This window comes from Mustela nigripes, chromosome 1 (genome assembly GCF_022355385.1).
Source record: "Mustela nigripes isolate SB6536 chromosome 1, MUSNIG.SB6536, whole genome shotgun sequence".
NCBI classification, from domain to species: Eukaryota; Metazoa; Chordata; class Mammalia; order Carnivora; family Mustelidae; genus Mustela; species Mustela nigripes.
The window spans coordinates 114,848,799-114,867,521 of record NC_081557.1 but is presented as its reverse complement, the minus strand read 5'-3'; the positions used below and the strand labels follow the sequence as shown (position 1 = coordinate 114,867,521).

Sequence of the window (18,723 nt, the reverse complement as noted above, 5' to 3'; positions counted from 1 at the left end):
AAAACTCCAAGTTGTAGAAGTCCTTGAGGAATTGTGGATCTGCCTGAGGAAGACTGACAGAGTAAAGGTAATTTGTCTCCAAGTCAATGACAGGCTACAAGTGGATTCTGAAAAATACAGCAAAGATGAAAATTGAACGGGCTGCTGAATCGATCTTGAAGTACTTAGACTAAAGGAAGCATGATATCCAGGGGAGTGCAAATTCCCTAGAAATTAACTTTCTTTCTGGGGTCGACAGACTCATACATTAGGGTCTGAGTCCCGATCCAGTCGATGGACTATTTCATGCTATCCTTCTGAACGAGTTCGGGAAATGTGGGTGAGGCTGCAGGAGTCAATTGAATTTACCTGTATCGAACATTTACATCAATGAGCATGAACTTTCACAGGATTTTGGAAGACCTGAAAGGCATGGGGATATTTAGCCCAGAAAAGGAAAAAAAAAGGTTTTTTTTTTCTCCTTTTGGTGGAATAACATAGCAGGTGTTTATATATATATATATTTTTTTTTTTTTTAAAGAATTTATTTATTTCACAGAGAGAGAGAGTACAAGCAGAAGAAGCAACAGAGGGAGAGGGTGAAGCAGCCTCCCCACTGAACGGGGAACCGGATGTGCGGCTTGATCCCAGGACCCCAGGATCATGACCTAAGCCGAAGGCAGATGCTTAACCGACTGAGCCACCTAGACATCCCTTAAAATACTTTCAACAGCTCTATCATCAAAGACGAATTAGACGTTCCTGTATCCCTATATTTGGGATTAGGGAAGCAGATTTCCTAATGTAAGGGAAAAGGTTTCTGTCAATCAGTCCTCTGAGATAGCAAGTATTACTTTCCTCACAAGTTCAGGAAGAGGCCATTCATCTTTCTTGGACATTGTCTAGTTGTTGCTTGTATTAAAGGGAAGTTGGATGAGATCATTTCTTCTGGTCTTTTCTAGACTTTTAGATGCTGAGATAAGGTTGGAGGAGTAAGTTAAATGGTCAGAAAGCAAAAGAACATCTTCCTCTTTGTCATCATTACTAAAGGAGCAAATTAAGTTTTTGTCACACAGGAAAAGCTTACATTCCTAAGTGCCCTGGATTAGAGATAAATCAGGAATAAGGAATCTTTATAAAAGCCATGAATAGCAAGAATTTCCTAAAAGCATCACATCATGATATAAGCCATCAGAAGGAAGGGAGTACTGCATTCTCTTTTTCACAAGGCAAGAATGTTTTTCAGACGTATTCAATCCAATTAGAATTGTGATTGCCATATAATAATTTGAGCTGTGAATATTGCATTTTCTCTCACATTCTAGGAGTAAATTGTCTGAAAAGCAGATCCCTTTGTAAATCTAGTAAATCTTTTCTTAGTGTTCAAAGTTATCTGAGAGTTTTCCTTTTCCTCCCTAGTCAGATTGTGGAGGGTCTTGATTCTCATTTTGAGTTCTTTTGACCATGTAACCTATTTTGAGAAATACGGTTTATACCTTGACCCATATATGATTCTAACTGAAGCCAAATATTTGAGAAATAACACTTATGCATTAATATAATACCCTGAACTTATCAATTCAGTTCATGGATAATTACTGTTCATGCCTCGCTAATTTCACAGGATTTGCAGATGAAAAAAACCCATTACTATAGTCAATAATTTCAGGAAACTCAAATAATGGCAGAATAAATGAGAGGGTGGAGGTTTCGCCACTTAGGACATTTGATAAAAGATGAACTTGTTACAGAAAGATAAAGTTTGCATATATATTGCATGAAAAGTCCTGGGGTTTGCAATGAATTTACATATTCCTCTTCTCTTCTTTCTTCTTTTCAGCTTCCTCTCCCTGTCTCCCTAAAAAAGTCACACACCCCTTGCAGAAGCTACTGTAATATGAAAGTCCATGTGAGAGACGGCATTCACTCTGTGTATCTTAAAGCTTGACATCTAGGGAAGCACGTTTTAGCCTAAAGCACGTCTGTCTATTTACGAGCATATTCAGGTGACTAGGGAGATAATGGAATTGCTGATACACTGCTCATCACGGCTTGGGTAACCATTCTTTTATTATCAGGAAGGCAAATGCAATTTTTAAGATCAAAGTGGACATCTCTTGGAAGCTACGTTTATTACAAAAGGCTAAAGTGTCCACATTCCGAGGAATCAAAGAGACTGAAAAGCCAGAAAAGCAGTAGTATTCAAGAGGTGAATGCAGTCTTTGACGGACAGCAACCACCGAAGTCAGTGACAGGAACAAGAGGTAATTTAATTCTGAAAGTTACCAACTCTGCAAGCTCCGGGCTTAAGCAAGGTGCCTGATAATGGTGATGGTCACAGACAGGGTCCGCCTGACAAACAATTTCGACTGCCAAGGCAGGGACTGAGAATACTTTCCTAGTTTTCACATTCTGAGATTCCCTTGGTAGCATTTTGAACCCATTTCTGCCAGGAACAGGAGCCCCACTCACTGACTGCAGGGGAGATAAAGTAGAAGGTCATTATAACCCAGTCACTGTTAGAGAGTCTTTGGAAAACCATCATGGAAGAATTCTAGCCCTGAAAACATGGCCACCTCGGAGTAAAAACCAGACTGTGGCTGTTCCCCTATCAGCTGCCATCTAATGGCAGTTTCACCGTATTTAGGGTTCTTTTGTATCCTCCTCCAAGCCCCAACATGGCTTTATTTATTATTATTTTTTTAAAGATTTTATTTATTTATTTGAGAGAGACAGGGAGAGAGAGCATGAGTGAGGAGAAGGGCAGAGAGAGAAGCAGACTCCCCGTGGAGCTGGGAGCCCGATGCAGGACCCGATGCGGGACTCGATCCCGGGACTGCGAGATCATGACCTGAGCCGAAGGCAGTTGTCCAACCAACTGAGCCACCCAGGCATCCCCCCAACATGGCTTTAAATCCCCCTACCCCCTACAGGCCCCTTTGCCAAGGCTTTCCGATAGTTAACTTCAGGAAAGCCTGATGAACATCTCTCCAGCTGGGCCCTCTTCAAATGCTTACTGGAAACTCCATCTCTAAAGAACTTTTCTAGTAGTTTTAAATATCCTCAAAATCTTGGCCAAAGCAATTGCCAGAATAACAATGGGCCTTTATTATTTCTTCTCAAAAACTCTCCAGCAATTTCAGAGTATGAAGGGGGCTTCAGAAATTCTGGTTCCTTGATGAGTGTGCTTCATGTTACAAAAGGAATCATTTACTTCTCCCTTTTTATCAGGCTAATGTCTTCCGAAACTCCCCCAGCATTTCCAAGAGTTTATCTTTCCAGAGCCTAGAATCACAAGAAGCATTTTCTGATGTTTATCACATACTTTTTGGAGTTTAAAGGGTTAGTGTCACAGAAATGGTTCTTATACTTGGGAGCTTCTCCACTGTAAACTTTTACTGCCCATATTAATGAAAAGACAGTATCAATTCTAACACATTTGAAACAGACCCTTAGAAAGTATGCAAAGCCCCAATCACAGACATTTTTCTTGTCCTAAGAAAAACTATATGATAGTTTCAAATTTATGAAAGCTTCAATGTGATCAAAAGGGTATAGCACGAGGAATAGTTAATAGTATGCCTTGGGCCATCTCTGGGCTCACTTTTGGAAAAAGTTTACCATTCACCATTAATGGACCTAAGAGTTGGTCAAACTAAGCTAAATATATATATTTCTTTTTCTTGGCATGCACAATTCTCATGCCCACACTGGGAAAAAAAAAAAAAAAAGGACTTAACTTTGTAGAGACCAATAGATTACTATAAATTCTTACCTATATCGAACTTAAATTAATGACCAGGTTATCAAAGATTATTTACACTGGATATATCATTTTGATTGAACTCCCCAAGCTCAAGATGTTGGAGCACTACTCAGAAACACTGCCTGCCCTCATCGTCCCAACAGGGTGTAAACAGTGGCTTAAACCCAGCTTCCTATTTTACATCATTTTCCAATGAGAGTAAAGTAAACTAGTTAATTTAAATGGTTCTTTAGGGAAAAGGCAAAAGGACAGAGAGAACTGAGATGAGGAAGGGACCATTCGAGAGACTATTTACAAGAGAATATGTGTTTTCAGTGAACTCTGCCTTTCCTGATTTTTACATCCACACATTTCCTCTGATGCTTTGCCAAGTTTGATAAGGGGATGGATTCGCGTATTTGGTGCAACTTGTAATTTTCTACAACTTGTAGGTCTGACTTTTCTCCAAGGGGTGGATATTGTTGCCACCTGTTTTCTTCCACTATTAGAGATGATTGTCCTCATGGGTCCCAAGTTGACATGCCTGAAATGAGGAAGCTACCCTCTCTCCCACAGCCTTTCCCTCAGCTACTCACTCAAAAGGGTCGCTGGGATCTGCCCTCTGGAGCTCTGGAGGGATGGGGATCCTTTTGTAGTACATTTCCCAGTCGAAGGCGCCTCGCATGGCATCCCCAGCTTGTGCCTCATACCCAAAGTGGTTGTGGTCAATGACATCGATCATGGGGCACACGATGGTTTTGTGGTTTAGTGCAATTTGGTCTGAAAAATGAAAGCACAAAATAGGAAATGACATGCCTGCCTAGGTCATCCATCATTTTTTCAGCAAAGAGAAGCCTACAGATTCTTCCTAATGTGGGGATGCTGCTTGCAGCCTGGTTTCCTCTGGTTGTTAGAGAGCTTTGCGAAATCTCTTCCAAGGCTGGACTTAACGTGATGGGACAGTGATTAGGTACAATTAGTGTTGCCATGTTTTCCTTTAAGAAAGTTATGTCCCGGAGAGACTTGCAGAAGTCCATTTAGCTCTACCTCTGTCACATTTTTGCTCTGACCTGTCCCCAATCTGTCATTTTATAGTGCATCCAGCATGCATGGAATATAAACAGTATTTGTGTTCCTTCAAGCATACAGCGGGAGCTTGCTGAGAAAATATTGTCCTGCTTTCTGGAGGTACCAAAATGTAAATATTTAACTTCATGTTTCTTTTATTTAGCCTCTAATCTTAAGACGGTCATGATGGCTGCTCCCCCGTTAAATGCTGACAGATCACACCAAGAATTCTTTGCTATTGTCCTTTGATTGTCCTTTGTTTATTAAAGCTATATGTTTTTATCTTTTCTTATTCTATCCAAAAATGTAGTAGATGGACTGATGCTACTGTTACTATTCCTGCTACTATCAAATTCTTGAGCAACTGCTAAGTGGTTTATAGTCTTGGTAGTTCTAATCCTCCTAGCAACCCGTAAAGTGGCTGCCATTGTCATTCTCAATCTACAGACGAGGATACTGAGCTCAGAGAAGCTAAATAACTTGTCAAAGGTCACTCATCTTTGGAGAGCAAAACCCAGGACGCAATGCCTGCCCAACAGTCCTATCCTAAAACCCATGGTCTTTCCAGCTCTCCATGATGCTTCTTGCGTGGTATCTTTTTCAGTCCCAGATCCTTCCTTTTCCATGTAGATATTATTGTTGTGAGATTTTAACAGCGCAGGAAATCGGCACTTACACATCTTGCCTCACCTGGAACAGGTATAGGTGACATAGGGTTGACTATTAAAGAACAAAAGTTCGAAATGCACAGGTCCACTTATGAGTAGATATTTTTCGATATAGTACAGTGCTGCAAATGTATTTTCTCTTCCTTATGATTTTCTTAAGAACATTTTACTCTCTAGCTAACTTTATTGTCAGAGTAGAGTATGGAATACATATACCATATGATAAGTGTCAGTTGACTGTTTATGTGATTGGTAAGTCTTCTGGCCAACAGCAAGTTATTTGGGGAGTCCAAGGTTATACGTGAATCTTTGACTGTGCAGGGTGTTGGTGCCCCTAACCTCCGTGCTGTTTAAGGGGCCAAACATATTTTCTTCCCACGAATGTGCACTCAGCATTTATTATAACAAACATATTGTCTGACCGAACTTTTAAGTAGGAACATCTGATTTCTTGCTATTTGGATGATCTGCTGTGGCATGTGGAATAAAATACATTTATATATCTTAAAAAACATCTTTTAGAAATAATGAGGTTTGGCTAGTTCAGTATTATTATTTTGATGTCTCTGATGGGGCAGGGTGGGGAAACCTCAGAATCCTATAGAAGATCTCCTCTCCATAATTATATGCCTCTTCCTCCCTTCCTTCCTTCCAATTCAACAGCTATTTATTGAGTAGAAATTCTATGCCTGCCACTTGTCTAGGTTCTGGGAACACAGCAGTGAATAAACCACAAAAATCTGTCTTTAGCAATGGAGCAAAGACAATCAATATACGCAATAAATCTCTAAATTACATAGTATGTTTGAAGGTGATAAATGTGATAGAAAGAAGATAAAGCAGGACAATGGGAGTATGATGTGGGCATGTGGCAAAGTAAACAGCATGGCCCCAGGAGATCCCTGAGACCCTAGAGGGGGCCTTCCTATTATTTCAGCTAATTAGTAGAGAGACCCCCAGCACTATTTCAGGTGGTTCTTCGACAAGCACCCTATGAGCATCCATTTTCACCTGGGAAAGTCTTGTAATGGGTTTTAATCTTTATCTAAATGGTGTTTCCCCGTAGATGTCTTTGGCAGAGGAGGCATCATTGCTGTGTCCAAAATCTCTCTCCTAGCACCTCTGCAGGTAGTTCAATATTACGGTTTCAGTGACTTTCTTCAATCAAATTCAGAATCAGGTTGATTTACAAGTTCCTTGACCAACAAGGAGTCCCAAGGTGACCCAAAGAGAATGAGTCTGTTAAATTAACTGTCAACTCTCCCTTCAAATTTCCTTTCAGCTCTCATCCAGCTGCTCTAGCTTAGGGTGAAAGCAGCATGACTAATTTTTCATCTAAGGCTTGTGCCTACATTTCAATTTCCAGGGATCAAACAAACAGACTCTTAATGGGAAATTGAAATTCAGGTATAATCCCAAGGTGAAAAATGAACCAAGAAACTGTGTAGCTCCGCCTGTTTTTTTTTTTTTTTCATTTTGGATGATGTGTCAGGACACTGATAGAGGAAAATAAAAAAAGATAGTGATCCTGAACTTGAATCATTTCTTATCCATCAAGCCTACAGGAAATGAAATGCTTTAATGAGAAAAAGTGGGTTTCTCTTTATTTTTTTCTTTCTCTCTCTCTCTCTTCTTCCCCCCTTTTAGATTCATATGAACAATCAGAGGCTTGATAATTGGCATTTAGGAATTGCTTTGGTTCATAAATAAATTAGGCCTTTTGCTGACTTCCTTGAGTATTCGACACCGTATAGGTCAAGTTCAGTTTGCAGGAATCTCACTGTTGCTGATGAAACTCTAAATTGCTATGTCCTTGAACAAGGTACTTTTAATTAAAAGCTCAGAGGAGTCTCTGGCCAGAGGAGCACTGAAACATTCCTGTTGATTATGATGGCTGGGCAGTCGCCTGGGCAGGTGTGTGCGGATTGGGTGAGGCGGTGGGGCGTTAGTTGATGGTCATTTCCTGTCTTAAATCCTACACAGTTTCAATTGATTCCCCGCCCCCACCCCCACCCGCCCATGTCTTTTACTAATGGAGCTTTGCTGGTTCTAGTTGAAATCCTACACAGTAGTCAATAGCAAATCATTCTTTCTGAGGCAGCGTATTGTAAAGGCCGTTTTTACTGGCTTTAGCTCCAAGGCCAGGGATATATTTACAATAAAAGTTGATTTACCAAAATCTGGAAGAATAAGGAGTACAGTATGTGCACACCAAGAACATTTTAGAAACATGTATATATATCTGTATCTATATATCTATATATCTATATATATTTTTTTCCAGTCTGGCAATTTATTCCTCATCCAGTACTGGACTTAATATCTGACTTCATGGTGAAATAAAAAACAAAATAGTCAAGCTCCAACTGAGTCACACAAGCGTTTTCTAGTTTGAATGACTCTTAGTTCTTTCATGTTTCTAACAGTTTAACTGTAATGTGACAGCAAGGCTGCTTCTTCCCTGACTCTGAGCCATCTTGTGAGCCTTAGAGATGTGTCATCTGGATAGTAGCTCGGAGTACTTGAGGAGGTCCTCTGTAAACTTGGGAGATTATATATTTGGGGCTCTAGACCGGTGCCAGGAGTTGAGGGGAGAACTGGCATTTTAATCCACAAAAATGTCAGGGCACTTGCACTTGAACTGTATTCTGGGGCTTAATCATTGTCTTTCCTCTTTTCCTAACAGTTCTGTAATAATTGTTATACTCTGTGTGTGTGTGTGTGTTAATCTGAACTGTAGAGAGATAGTTTTTTCAAAGATCTTATTTGTTTGTCAGAGAGAGAGATCAAGCACATGCAGGCGGAGGGGCAGGCAGAAGGAGCAGCAGGCTCCTCGCTGAGCAGGGATCCTGATGCAGGACTTGATCCCAGGACCCTGAAATCATGACCTGAGCTGAAGGCAAACGCTTAACTGACTGAGCCACCCAGGTGTCCCGAGATCGTGTTTTTAAGTACTTTCTTCTTTTAGTATTTACCTCACCACTATAACTACAATAAAGGAGAACGTCTTAACTAAATGAAACCATTGCAAACCTTAAGTTAGACTGCGGTTGGTAGTATCTAAAAATGGCAATTTTAACGCAGTTTTCTAGTGACCTATTTGTTCTCAGCTGTGGTTAAGATAGAATTCGAGGCTCTCATTGTAAAAACTGTAGAAGGAATCTCTCGCCTTTGTTGGTTGCAAACTGGACAGAAGCCAGCCACACAGTCCCTCTGAAGGAGGGCGAGTCCCCAGGCCCTGCTGGTCCCCGGAAGGCCACCATCAGCATGCGTACTCACTAAGGAGCGGGGGCAGCCAGTTCACATTGACCTCGCAGTGGGAATCCAGGAACGTCAGGACTTCTCCTCTGGCCATTGATGCCCCCAAGAGGCGGGTCCGGATGAGCCCTTCCCTCTTCTTGGTGCGAACAATCCTTACTTTGGAAAAGCGGGCCATATATTCTTCTAACTTATCCTTCAAGTGTTCTAGGGACGAAACAGAGAATGTAGAGAAAGACCACAGAACATTAATTGCAGTGGAATTATCCGTGGGTGCTTACGCATTAAGTGTACGTGGACGATGACTCCAAACTTACATCCATTTTTCTCCTCCCTTCATCTCAAGGAGAGATACTAATAAAATTTTACACCCACAGGTTTTTTTTTTTTTTTTAACTTTGTACTTTCCAAAAAGCTTTATAAAATGCAAATACTGCCCTTTATTTGAATACTAGGAGACACAGACCCACGAGAGCTGTACCATGCAATGACTGTTGGCCAGCTGTCACCATGCTTAATCCTGGCCAGCTTTCGCCATGGTGGGCATTGGCCCTCTGGTTCCTGCTGTGTCAAGTCAGATGAACATTCCAGCATCTGGACTGTGTTCAACAAGAGGGATCTTTCCAGCAAGGCCATCCTAGTTTCTGTGTTTTGAAAATAATGCATGGAAAACTACAAGAAAAAAAATTGTATCTCTCAAATCAACAAGAACCAAACAGATTTTTCCCCCCACAGGGTAATAGTAAACTAATAAAGAAGTTCAGCATCTGGGTCTGATTCGAAGTATAAAAGTGACTGACTTAGTGTTAAAATTAGATGTGAAAAAAGGAAGGCAGACAGATACTACACAATTATTTTGAACTTAAGCTATTTAAGCTTAGAAAACAAAAATTTAAAAATGTCTCTTTGCCTAATTAAAAACAAACTGTGGGAACCAAATTGAATCAGATAGCTAATTTACAGCAAAAAAAGATCTCCTGGCTGTTATAAGATGCATTGATATCTTAGGTCTTTAATGTCAAGTAAGTGTTTTTGGTGTCTTTCTGTGGAATTTGTACTCATATAATTTACATCCCATGCTTTCACTCTCCTGTATCTAACATAGGAGGGCTTTGCTGGAGTTTCTTTTCTTTTCTGCATTCCAGAATTCATTGTTTATATACCATAACCAGTGCTCCATGCAATACACGCCCTGCATAACACCCACTACTGGAGTTTCCAATAAGCAACCTCTACTAGTCACAGTAACAGAATCTTAGTACGCAGTAAGTTCTATAGTTCCTCTTTCAGACTTTCTCTACATGGTGCAATCAAAGGCAATATTATTTTTAAGTCTCCACCTATGATCTGTAGAAATAAGGATTCAAGTAAGGATTTATGCGTCCTTTCCCTGCAATCCAATTTAACCGATGTCAGAATTACTCACATTGGAATTTCTTTATACATAAGCCTTCATTTTTATTTTTATTTTTTCTTATTAACATAGTGTTTAAAAAAAAAATCTCAATTTCCAGAGTGCCAGGGTGGCTTAGTTGGTTAATGTCCAACTCCTAATTTCGGCTCAGGTCATGATCTCAGGGTAGTGAGATCGAGCCCCCCATTGGGCTCCTCATTGAGCATGGAGTCTGCTTAAGATTTTCTCTCCTTCTCCCTCTGCTCCTCCCTCCACTGTGTGTGCATTGCACATGCTTTCTGTCTGTCTCTCTCTCTCAAAAAAGAAACAAACCCAAAAAAACAGCTCAATTTTCTTTTTTTGTTTTCTGACTGCCCCGTAACTAAGCTTTACAAGTAGATCAAGTAAAAACCACTTAGTTTTCTAATTTTTCTTACAAAAGAAACTGGTGGGGTCTTTCACAAGAGTGTTTTAGCACAAAATAGGTTTCCTTCTATTTTGTTCTTCCTGTAATGAACAGACCTATAGAGATCAGAGTACAGAAAGCAAAGATTACAGATCTGGAGTCAGAATAGACCTAGGTGGGAGGTCAGCACCAGTGAAATATATGAATATATGTGAAATATATTCTCTTATCCTGAATTTCCTCATCTACAAAACACAGGCAATTGGGGGATATTCTCCTCTTAGAGTGTGGTGGGGAGGATCTGGCTTTTAGTCAGAAACCTTACAGTGCTCTTTCGGTAAACATTCAATAATTGAATACCTCCTAACTCACATGTACTTATGAAGAGAAACAACAGCTTGTCTAGCTGAAGAAATGCCTTTGAAGGCTCAGCCTGAAGGATGAAAAATGTAGAATTTGTATTTCTTGGTGAGATTTTGATAATTCATCATCTTCTATTGATTGAGAATTTAAAGAATGAAAGGTTTTGGCCACCAATAAGTGAACACATAGAACTTTATGGCGGTATCACAGTTTCTCACAGAAAAGCTGGCTGCAAAGTGTCTCCAACTCTTGAAGACAGGTGTGCCATGCCAAGAGCCTATCTTCTGCCCCTCTTCTCTTCGCTTACCCCTCCTCTGTTCCCACCTGTGCAAGAGAGAGATTCCCAAGGGCTGCACGGCAGAGGGGCCGCCTGTGAATAAGACCGGGGCTTACTAACCTGTTAGGGAAATAAAGCAGAGACCCGTAACCTAGTCGTGCAATCAGAGGCAAAGAGTAAGTGGCAAGTGATCAGTCCCAGAGCTCTCTATATGCTAGCCCGGAAAGGCTTGCATTTGTTCAGGGTTTCTCACAGTAATAAACGTTTAAGAAGAGGCCATATCTCATTACTGTAATTTATTCTGGCTCTGAAATCCTATCTGTATTCCAACGTACAAACAGGTGTCATTCTATAGGTTTATTTGTAAACTATTTGGCCACAGAAACGTAGTGTCTCCTGGAAACGGGGTCACAACAGTCATTGGGGATGGAAAAGAGTAAACATTTGTTAAATCCACCAAAACAGTGTTTGTTTGTGTTCTTGCATTAAGCCTCACTGTTCTTTAGCAGGTACCATGTGAGTATGGTCTTGGTGGTCTGGGTGCAGGTACTTCTTTCCTCTCTGACCCTAAGGATTAAAGGGACCTCTTGGGGAGAGGAGGACTAATTCTCTGTAGCTGTGTTTGAGGAAATGGCTCTAGAACATGATAGTCACTTCCTTGATCACCTGGGAGTGGTTGGAGTGGTTGTCCAACTTTGGGTTTAGATTTCTCTACTTTTTAGTTTATACGAAATTCTCTGAAACTCAGTGGGGGACTATCTCTACGTGTCTCCTTTCTCTCTATGCACGTTATCTGGTTCTGGGTATTTTTCTTTGATCAAAGCCCATTTTAACATACTAAAGGAATTGTATGGTATGAATCCACAAAACACAAAGGGTTTGGCCCTAGATAGAGTCCCCTAATCATTCAAATCAATTCTTTTAGTTTGAACTTTGTAGTAATCATTAGGTTGCTTTGTCTCAGAATAATGATCTAGTTGACTGCCCTTGTGAAGGGTCCATTCTTGTTTAGTAGTTCAGCTGTAATTTCTAATTTCCTATAACTTACAATGAAAACAGGTATCATCAGTCTGATTAGCAAATTAGATTCTCATACAACGGAGTTACTGGGGATGGTGGAGATGGCTTTGGCTTTAAATTAAAAACATTTTAGGGGCACCTGGGTGGCTCAGTGGGTTAAAGCCTCTGTCTTCGGCTCAGGTCATGATCCCAGGGTCCTGGGATCGAGCCCTACATCGGGCTCTCTGCTTGGCGGGGAGCCTGCTTCCTCCTCTCTCTCTGCTTGCCTCTCTGCCTACCGGTGATCTCTGTCTGTCAAATAAATAAATAAAATCTTAAAAAAAAAACATTTTATACTTCTTGTATATGAACAATTTTAAGATTAATTTCTAAAATATTACTAAGATGATTTTAAACATGATTTTATATGATTTTAATCCAAGTACAGTATCTCTGAAGATCCCTTTTGAACTTCAATTTTAAATAATGACAAGAGAATTTTTGGTATTTTTATAAAACTGGAAGTTTTCTTTAGGGACTATGAGACATTTGGGGAACCAGAAAATATAAGACCACTAGTTAAAACCCACTGAGCCATATCCTGATGACCCAGACTAGTGAACACAGCTTCAAACATGCCAGTTTTTGCCAGGGTTTCTTGTATCTTTGTGGGGCAATAAGGAATGAAATTTTGTACTGAAGTGAAATTTTGGTGTCCTGCTACTGTGAATATTAAATTTAGCAGTTTTCTCAATTAATTTTCCTTTTTCCAAAAATTTCACTTATACTCCGTGAACTTTTATGGAGAATCGATCATTCATTCCTTTATTTAAGGTTAGGGGTAGCAGCTAAACACTAATAAAATTTCCTTCAATGATTTGCATAGTCAAGAGTTGAGGACATGAGAAAGTGGGTCACTGCATCCCATTTAACCTCATTGGCCTTAGCTGTAAGGAAGGAAAAATGTCTTAAATATTCCTTCTAGTTCTATTATTCTATGGTTTCCTCCAGTGAAGTTTTACTTACAGAGTAAATCTAACCTTATTGAGTACGTAGTTTTTTCACAAAAGCATCCTAATGGTTGGTAATTTGGTGTTTCTTTGGGCTATGTCTCACTTTTGAAAGCAAGAGTCAAATCAAAATAAAGCTAAGGTATATCAAAGATTTAGTCAAAAAGTGAACTCCAGAGTATTTTCTTTGGTCAATACAGTACCTGTCTAATCTCCTGTGGTTCACTGTCTGTAAGACTGTTACTGATGTTAAAATAATGACTTTGAAGTGCTGTAAGTTCATCAAAGATTTACATCTGTTCAATAAATCATGCTTATTATATCAGAAAATATAGTAACAGAGTTCGGACAGCTTTCTAGTCTACCTCTGAGGAACTGTTCCCAAGGGACAATCTAGAGACTATCATTATTATAGAGCATGGCCAGTGTGTCCTAAGTGAGGACCCACCAAAGGCCAAGCAAACAGCTACCCTTAGAGGCTCATTGAGTTGTTGTCCAGCTCCTTCTATCTCCTTTGAATTCCCTAATTTACATCCCAAGATGAGAGCAAGAGGGACAAAGAGACTCTGTTTATCTAGAGATAGGGATTTCTATATTTAATTATACACCTTTGGAGATGAATGCCTTTGAATTGTATATGTTGATTTTGGCAAAATGAAGTAGAGCCTGACTTTAAGATCATATAGAGTCTGTGTTAGTTATTATGGGTTCTTTATTTTTATTTTTTTTATATATAATTTTTTATTTTTTATAAACATATATTTTTATCCCCAGGGGTACAGGTCTGTGAATCACCAGGTTTACACACTTCACAGCACTCACCAAAGCACATACCCTCCCCAATTCCATAATCCCACCCCCTTCTCCCAAACCCCCTCCCCCCAGCAACCCTCAGTTTGTTTTGTGAGATTAAGAGTCACTTATGGTTTGTCTCCCTCCCAATCCCATTTTCTTTCATTTATTCTTCTCGTACCCACTTAAGCCCCCATGTTGCATCACCACTTCCTCATATCAGGGAGATCATATGATAGTTGTCTTTCTCGGCTTGACTTATTTCACTAAACATGATACGCTCTAGTTCCATCCATGTTGTCGCAAATGGCAAGATTCCATTTCTTTTGATGGCTGCATAGTATTCCATTGTGTATATATACCACATCTTCTTGATCCATTCATCTGTTGATGGACATCTAGGTTCTTTCCATAGTTTGGCTATTGTGGACATTGCTGCTATAAACATTCGGGTACACGTGCCCCTTTGGATCACTACGTTTGTATCTTTAGGGTAAATACCCAATAGTGCAATTGCTGGGTCATAGAGCTTTTATTTATTAGAGAGAGAAATTGAGAACAAGCAGGCAGAGGGGCAGAGGGAGAAGGGGGAAACAGACTCTCTGCTGAGCAGGGAGCCCAATGCAGGGTTTGATCCCATGACTCCGGGATCAAGAACTGAGCCCAAGGCAGACACTTAATCGCCTGAACCACCCAGGAACCCCTAATTGTTAGGAGTTATGAAATGTAAAAGAATATAAATACACATTAACATAAATATCTACCTTTTCTAGTTAATCCTCATAACAAAAATATACTGTAAGTACAAAGCTCAGTTTTCTGGATAATTTGAAGTTATATCAGAGTGATAAGTACTTCACCATTAGAGAACATATGTTTCTATTTCTTAATCCACTTGGCATATGTCATGTGTATATTTTAACCCAAAGTGACTATGTTCAGAATAACTCTCTACATAGCAGGGCCTGTAGAGAATTTTTCTAACAGTCTTTCCACAGGAGATATACAGGCATACCTCAGAGATATTGGAAGTTGGGTTCCAAACCACCACACAAAAGGCAAAATTGCAGTAAAGCAAGTAAAAGGATTTTTTTTTTTTTGTATACCCAAGTTTGTTTGTTTGTTTGTTTTTTGCATATCCAAGTTTTATTTATGCAATACTATAGTCAATTAAGTAGGTAATAGGATTATGTCTAAAAACAATGTATATACCTAGTTGAAAATACTTTATTGCTAAAAAGGGCTAACCCTCAGTGTGTTGTTATCTTTTTGCTGGTGGAGGGTCTTGCCTGGATGTTGGTGGTTGCTAACTGATCAGGGTGGTGGTTGCTGAAGCGGGGCGGGGTGGGCTGTGGCAATTTCTTCATATAAGACAACAGTGAGATTTGCTGAAACAATTGACTCTTCTTTCCACCCATTTCACCAGAGCATGTGATATTGCTGATGGCATTTTACCCACAGCAGAACATCATTGAAAATTGGAGTCAAACCTCTCAAACACTGTTGCTACTTTATCTACTCAGTTTATGTAATATTCTAAATGCTTTGTTGTTATTTCGACAATCTTTGCTGCAACCTCACCAGGAGTAGAGTCCCTCTCAAGAAATCACTTTCTTTGCTCATCCATAAGAAAAAACTTCTTATCCACTCAAGTTTGGTTGTGAGATAGTAACAATACAGTCCCATCTTCAAGCTCTACTTCTAATTCCAGTTTTCTTGCTATTTCCACCACATCTCCAATTACTTCCCCCACTGAAATCTTGAACCTCTCAAAGTCATCCATGAGGGTTAGAATCAACTTCTTCCAAATTCCTGTTCATGTTGATGTTTTGATCTCTTCCCATGATTCACAGATGTTCTTAATGGCATTTAGAACAGTAAATCCTTTCCAGAAGACTTTCAATTTACTTTGTCCAGATCCATCAGAGAAATCACTATGTATGGCAGCTAAAGGCTTACAGAATGTATTTCTTAAGTAATAAGACTTGAAAATTGAAATTACTCCTTGATCTATGGACTGCTGAATAGATTTTGTATTAGCAGGCATGAACATAATATCAATCAGCTGCCTATCTCCATTGGAACTCTAGGGTAACCAGGCGCACTGTCAATGAGCAGCCATATTTTGAATGAAATCTTCATTTTGAGCAAAGGTTCTCAACAGTAGGCTTACAATATTTAGTAAACCATGTTGTAAGCAGATATGCTGTCATCCAAGCTTTGTTGTTCTGTTTATAGAGCGCAGAGTAGATTCAACATAATTCTTAAAAGCTTAGGATTTGTAGAATAGTAAATGAGCATTGGCTTCAACTTAAAGTCACCAGCTGCGTTAGTCCCTGACAACAGAGTCAGCCTGTCCTTTGAAGTTTTAAGCCAGGCACTGACTTCTCTTCAGCTCTAAAAAGTCTTAGATGACATCTTCTTTCAAGAGAAGGCTCTTTCATCTACACTAAAAATCTGTTATTAAGTATAGCCACCTTCATTAATGATCTGGGCTAGATCTTCTCCATCAGCACTTGCTGAGGGAGAGGGAGAAACAGACTCATTGCTGAGCAGGGAGCCCAATGCGGAGCTTGATCCAAGGACCCTGATCATTTTGCACTCTTCTGTTACGGCTTCTTTCCTTAAGCCTCATGAACGAACCTCTGGTAGCTTCCAACTTTTCTTCTGCAGCTTCTTTACTTCTCCCAGCCTTTACAGAATTGAAGAGAGTAAGGGCCTTGATTTGGATCAAGCTTTGGCTTAAGGGAATGTGGTGGTTGGTTTGGTCTTCTACCTGGACCCATTCAAACTTTCTCCACATCAGCAATAAGGGTGTTTCTCTTTTGCATCATTCATGTGTTCACTGAGGTATCACTCTGAATTTTACTTGAAGAAATTTTTCTTTAAATTTATAAACTGTTTGATTCAAGAGGACAAACTATCAGCCTATCTCAGCTTTTGACATGGCTTCTTCGTTAAACTCAGAAAGAGTTTAGCGAAGAGTTTGACATGCCTTCTTCGCTAAATTCGGAGAGACGTGTGACTCTTTCACTTGAACTCTTAGAGGTCAGAGTAGAGTTATTAATTGGCCCAATTTCAATATTAAGGGAAGAGTTCAGGAAAGCCCTTCCTTGTGTCTCAGGGAAGAGGGAGGCCCAACGAGAGGGAGACAATGGGGGAAGGGCTTGTCATGGAGCAGTCAGAACACATGTTCATCTATTAAGTTCACTTTATATTTGTGAAGTTTGTGGCACACCGAAACAATTACAACAGTAACATCAAAGATCTGCACAAATTACTTGGCTTCTAATTTTTGATATTAGGTCTTATCTTAATGGTCTCTCAAACACACAGGCAACATTCAAAACCTATTAGTGCTTCCTTAGGTCAAATCAAAGGGTGTAAGTATACTGAAGTCATTCAAATGCAAACTACAGGATTCCTCACAAATTACTGGTATCATAGTAAAAAAAAAAAAAGATATTTACAAAACCCCTTATAATATCACAGATCATAATATCACTGATCAGGTAGCACTATAAAAAATATAATAATAATGACAAAGAAATATTATGAGAATTACCAAAGTGTGCTGCAGAAACACAAAGTGAGCAAATGTTGGAAAAATGGCCCTGATAGACTTGTTTGATGTGGGGTTGCCACAGACCTTCAGTTTGTAAAAATATGCAGTATCTGCAAAGTGCAATAAAGTACAGGACAATGAAAGGAGGTATGCCTATCTACAGATTTTAAGCCTCTCATTGAGCTCCAGAAAACGGTCGATCTCTTTATTTTCTGGTTGACCACACTAAATCTGTTCCTTTTGATAGCATTCAAATATAGACATTTCACATTATCTCTAGAACACAAAAAGTTCAACCAAGAAAGCAATAGCATTTGTGAAACCATATTCAATTACCTCTATTATGATTTCCACTGGGTTCTGTCTCTGAATGTCCTATTTTCTATTCTTTAAACGTACAAGGCCTCTGAAGTCATTTGGGAAATAGCTGGGGACACCGAACTTAAATATATGGACAAAATGTATGCCCGCTCACATTAAAAAAGAGGGGACAGGATTAGAATGTCATCCTTTTGCAACTGCTAATGAACTAATGGATCAAGCCGTCAACGGCTGCTAACATCACAAAAGGAGCTTCAGTCACCTAGTTATGTGCCTCCTAATGAAAGAACACATCACTGCCTATAAAGTGTTCTTGCCAAAAGCAGTGAATGAATTTGATCATGCCTTTAGATCTAATAAACCATTTATTGGAAACAAAGGATTGGAGAACACATCAAATGGCACATCAGGGGAATGATCAGCAAAATCCAAACTATGGGAAGTTCCCTGGGGCAGATGGCTTGATTTCTTCAACAAATAGACTAAAAGGAAAAAGAAAAGAGATGAAAAGAGAATCCTAAAAATTAAATGATTCTTAAGAAATACAGTGTACTAACCAGTCGCATTGAGAGAATCTAATATGAATCCTGATTCTAAGATAGAGCTGAGAAAATAAAAAGCAGTCTCTGATGTCTGGGAACTGGTCTGATGCTCACAGCACAGCCATCTTGTCCCTTGGAGGTAACAATCCCACAGGACATCAACACCCAACAAAATAACTCAGAGAACATTATAAAGTGAGACCAAAACAAGATCACCACGAAACCTACACGATCCCAAATATCCTCCTTTTTCGGCTACAATGGGTGGTTGCTACTTTGACCAACTATATTTTTATCAACTTCTGGAAAGAATTTAAGATTTTTTTTTTCCCCAAGA

The 18,723-nt window shown here is 39.6% G+C and overlaps 1 protein-coding gene across 1 annotated transcript in view; it reads right to left on the bottom strand.

Moving 5' to 3' along the window:
- GALNTL6 (polypeptide N-acetylgalactosaminyltransferase like 6) overlaps positions 1 to 18,723 on the bottom strand; it is a 1,234,451-nt gene that overhangs the window by 201,997 nt on the left and 1,013,731 nt on the right. Inside the window, exons 6-7 of the mRNA XM_059393223.1 lie at positions 8,740 to 8,925; positions 4,321 to 4,504 (exon numbers count right to left, since the gene is read on the bottom strand). Coding sequence (XP_059249206.1) covers positions 4,321 to 4,504; positions 8,740 to 8,925 — 370 coding nt within the window. The remainder of the gene's footprint in view (positions 1 to 4,320; positions 4,505 to 8,739; positions 8,926 to 18,723) is intronic.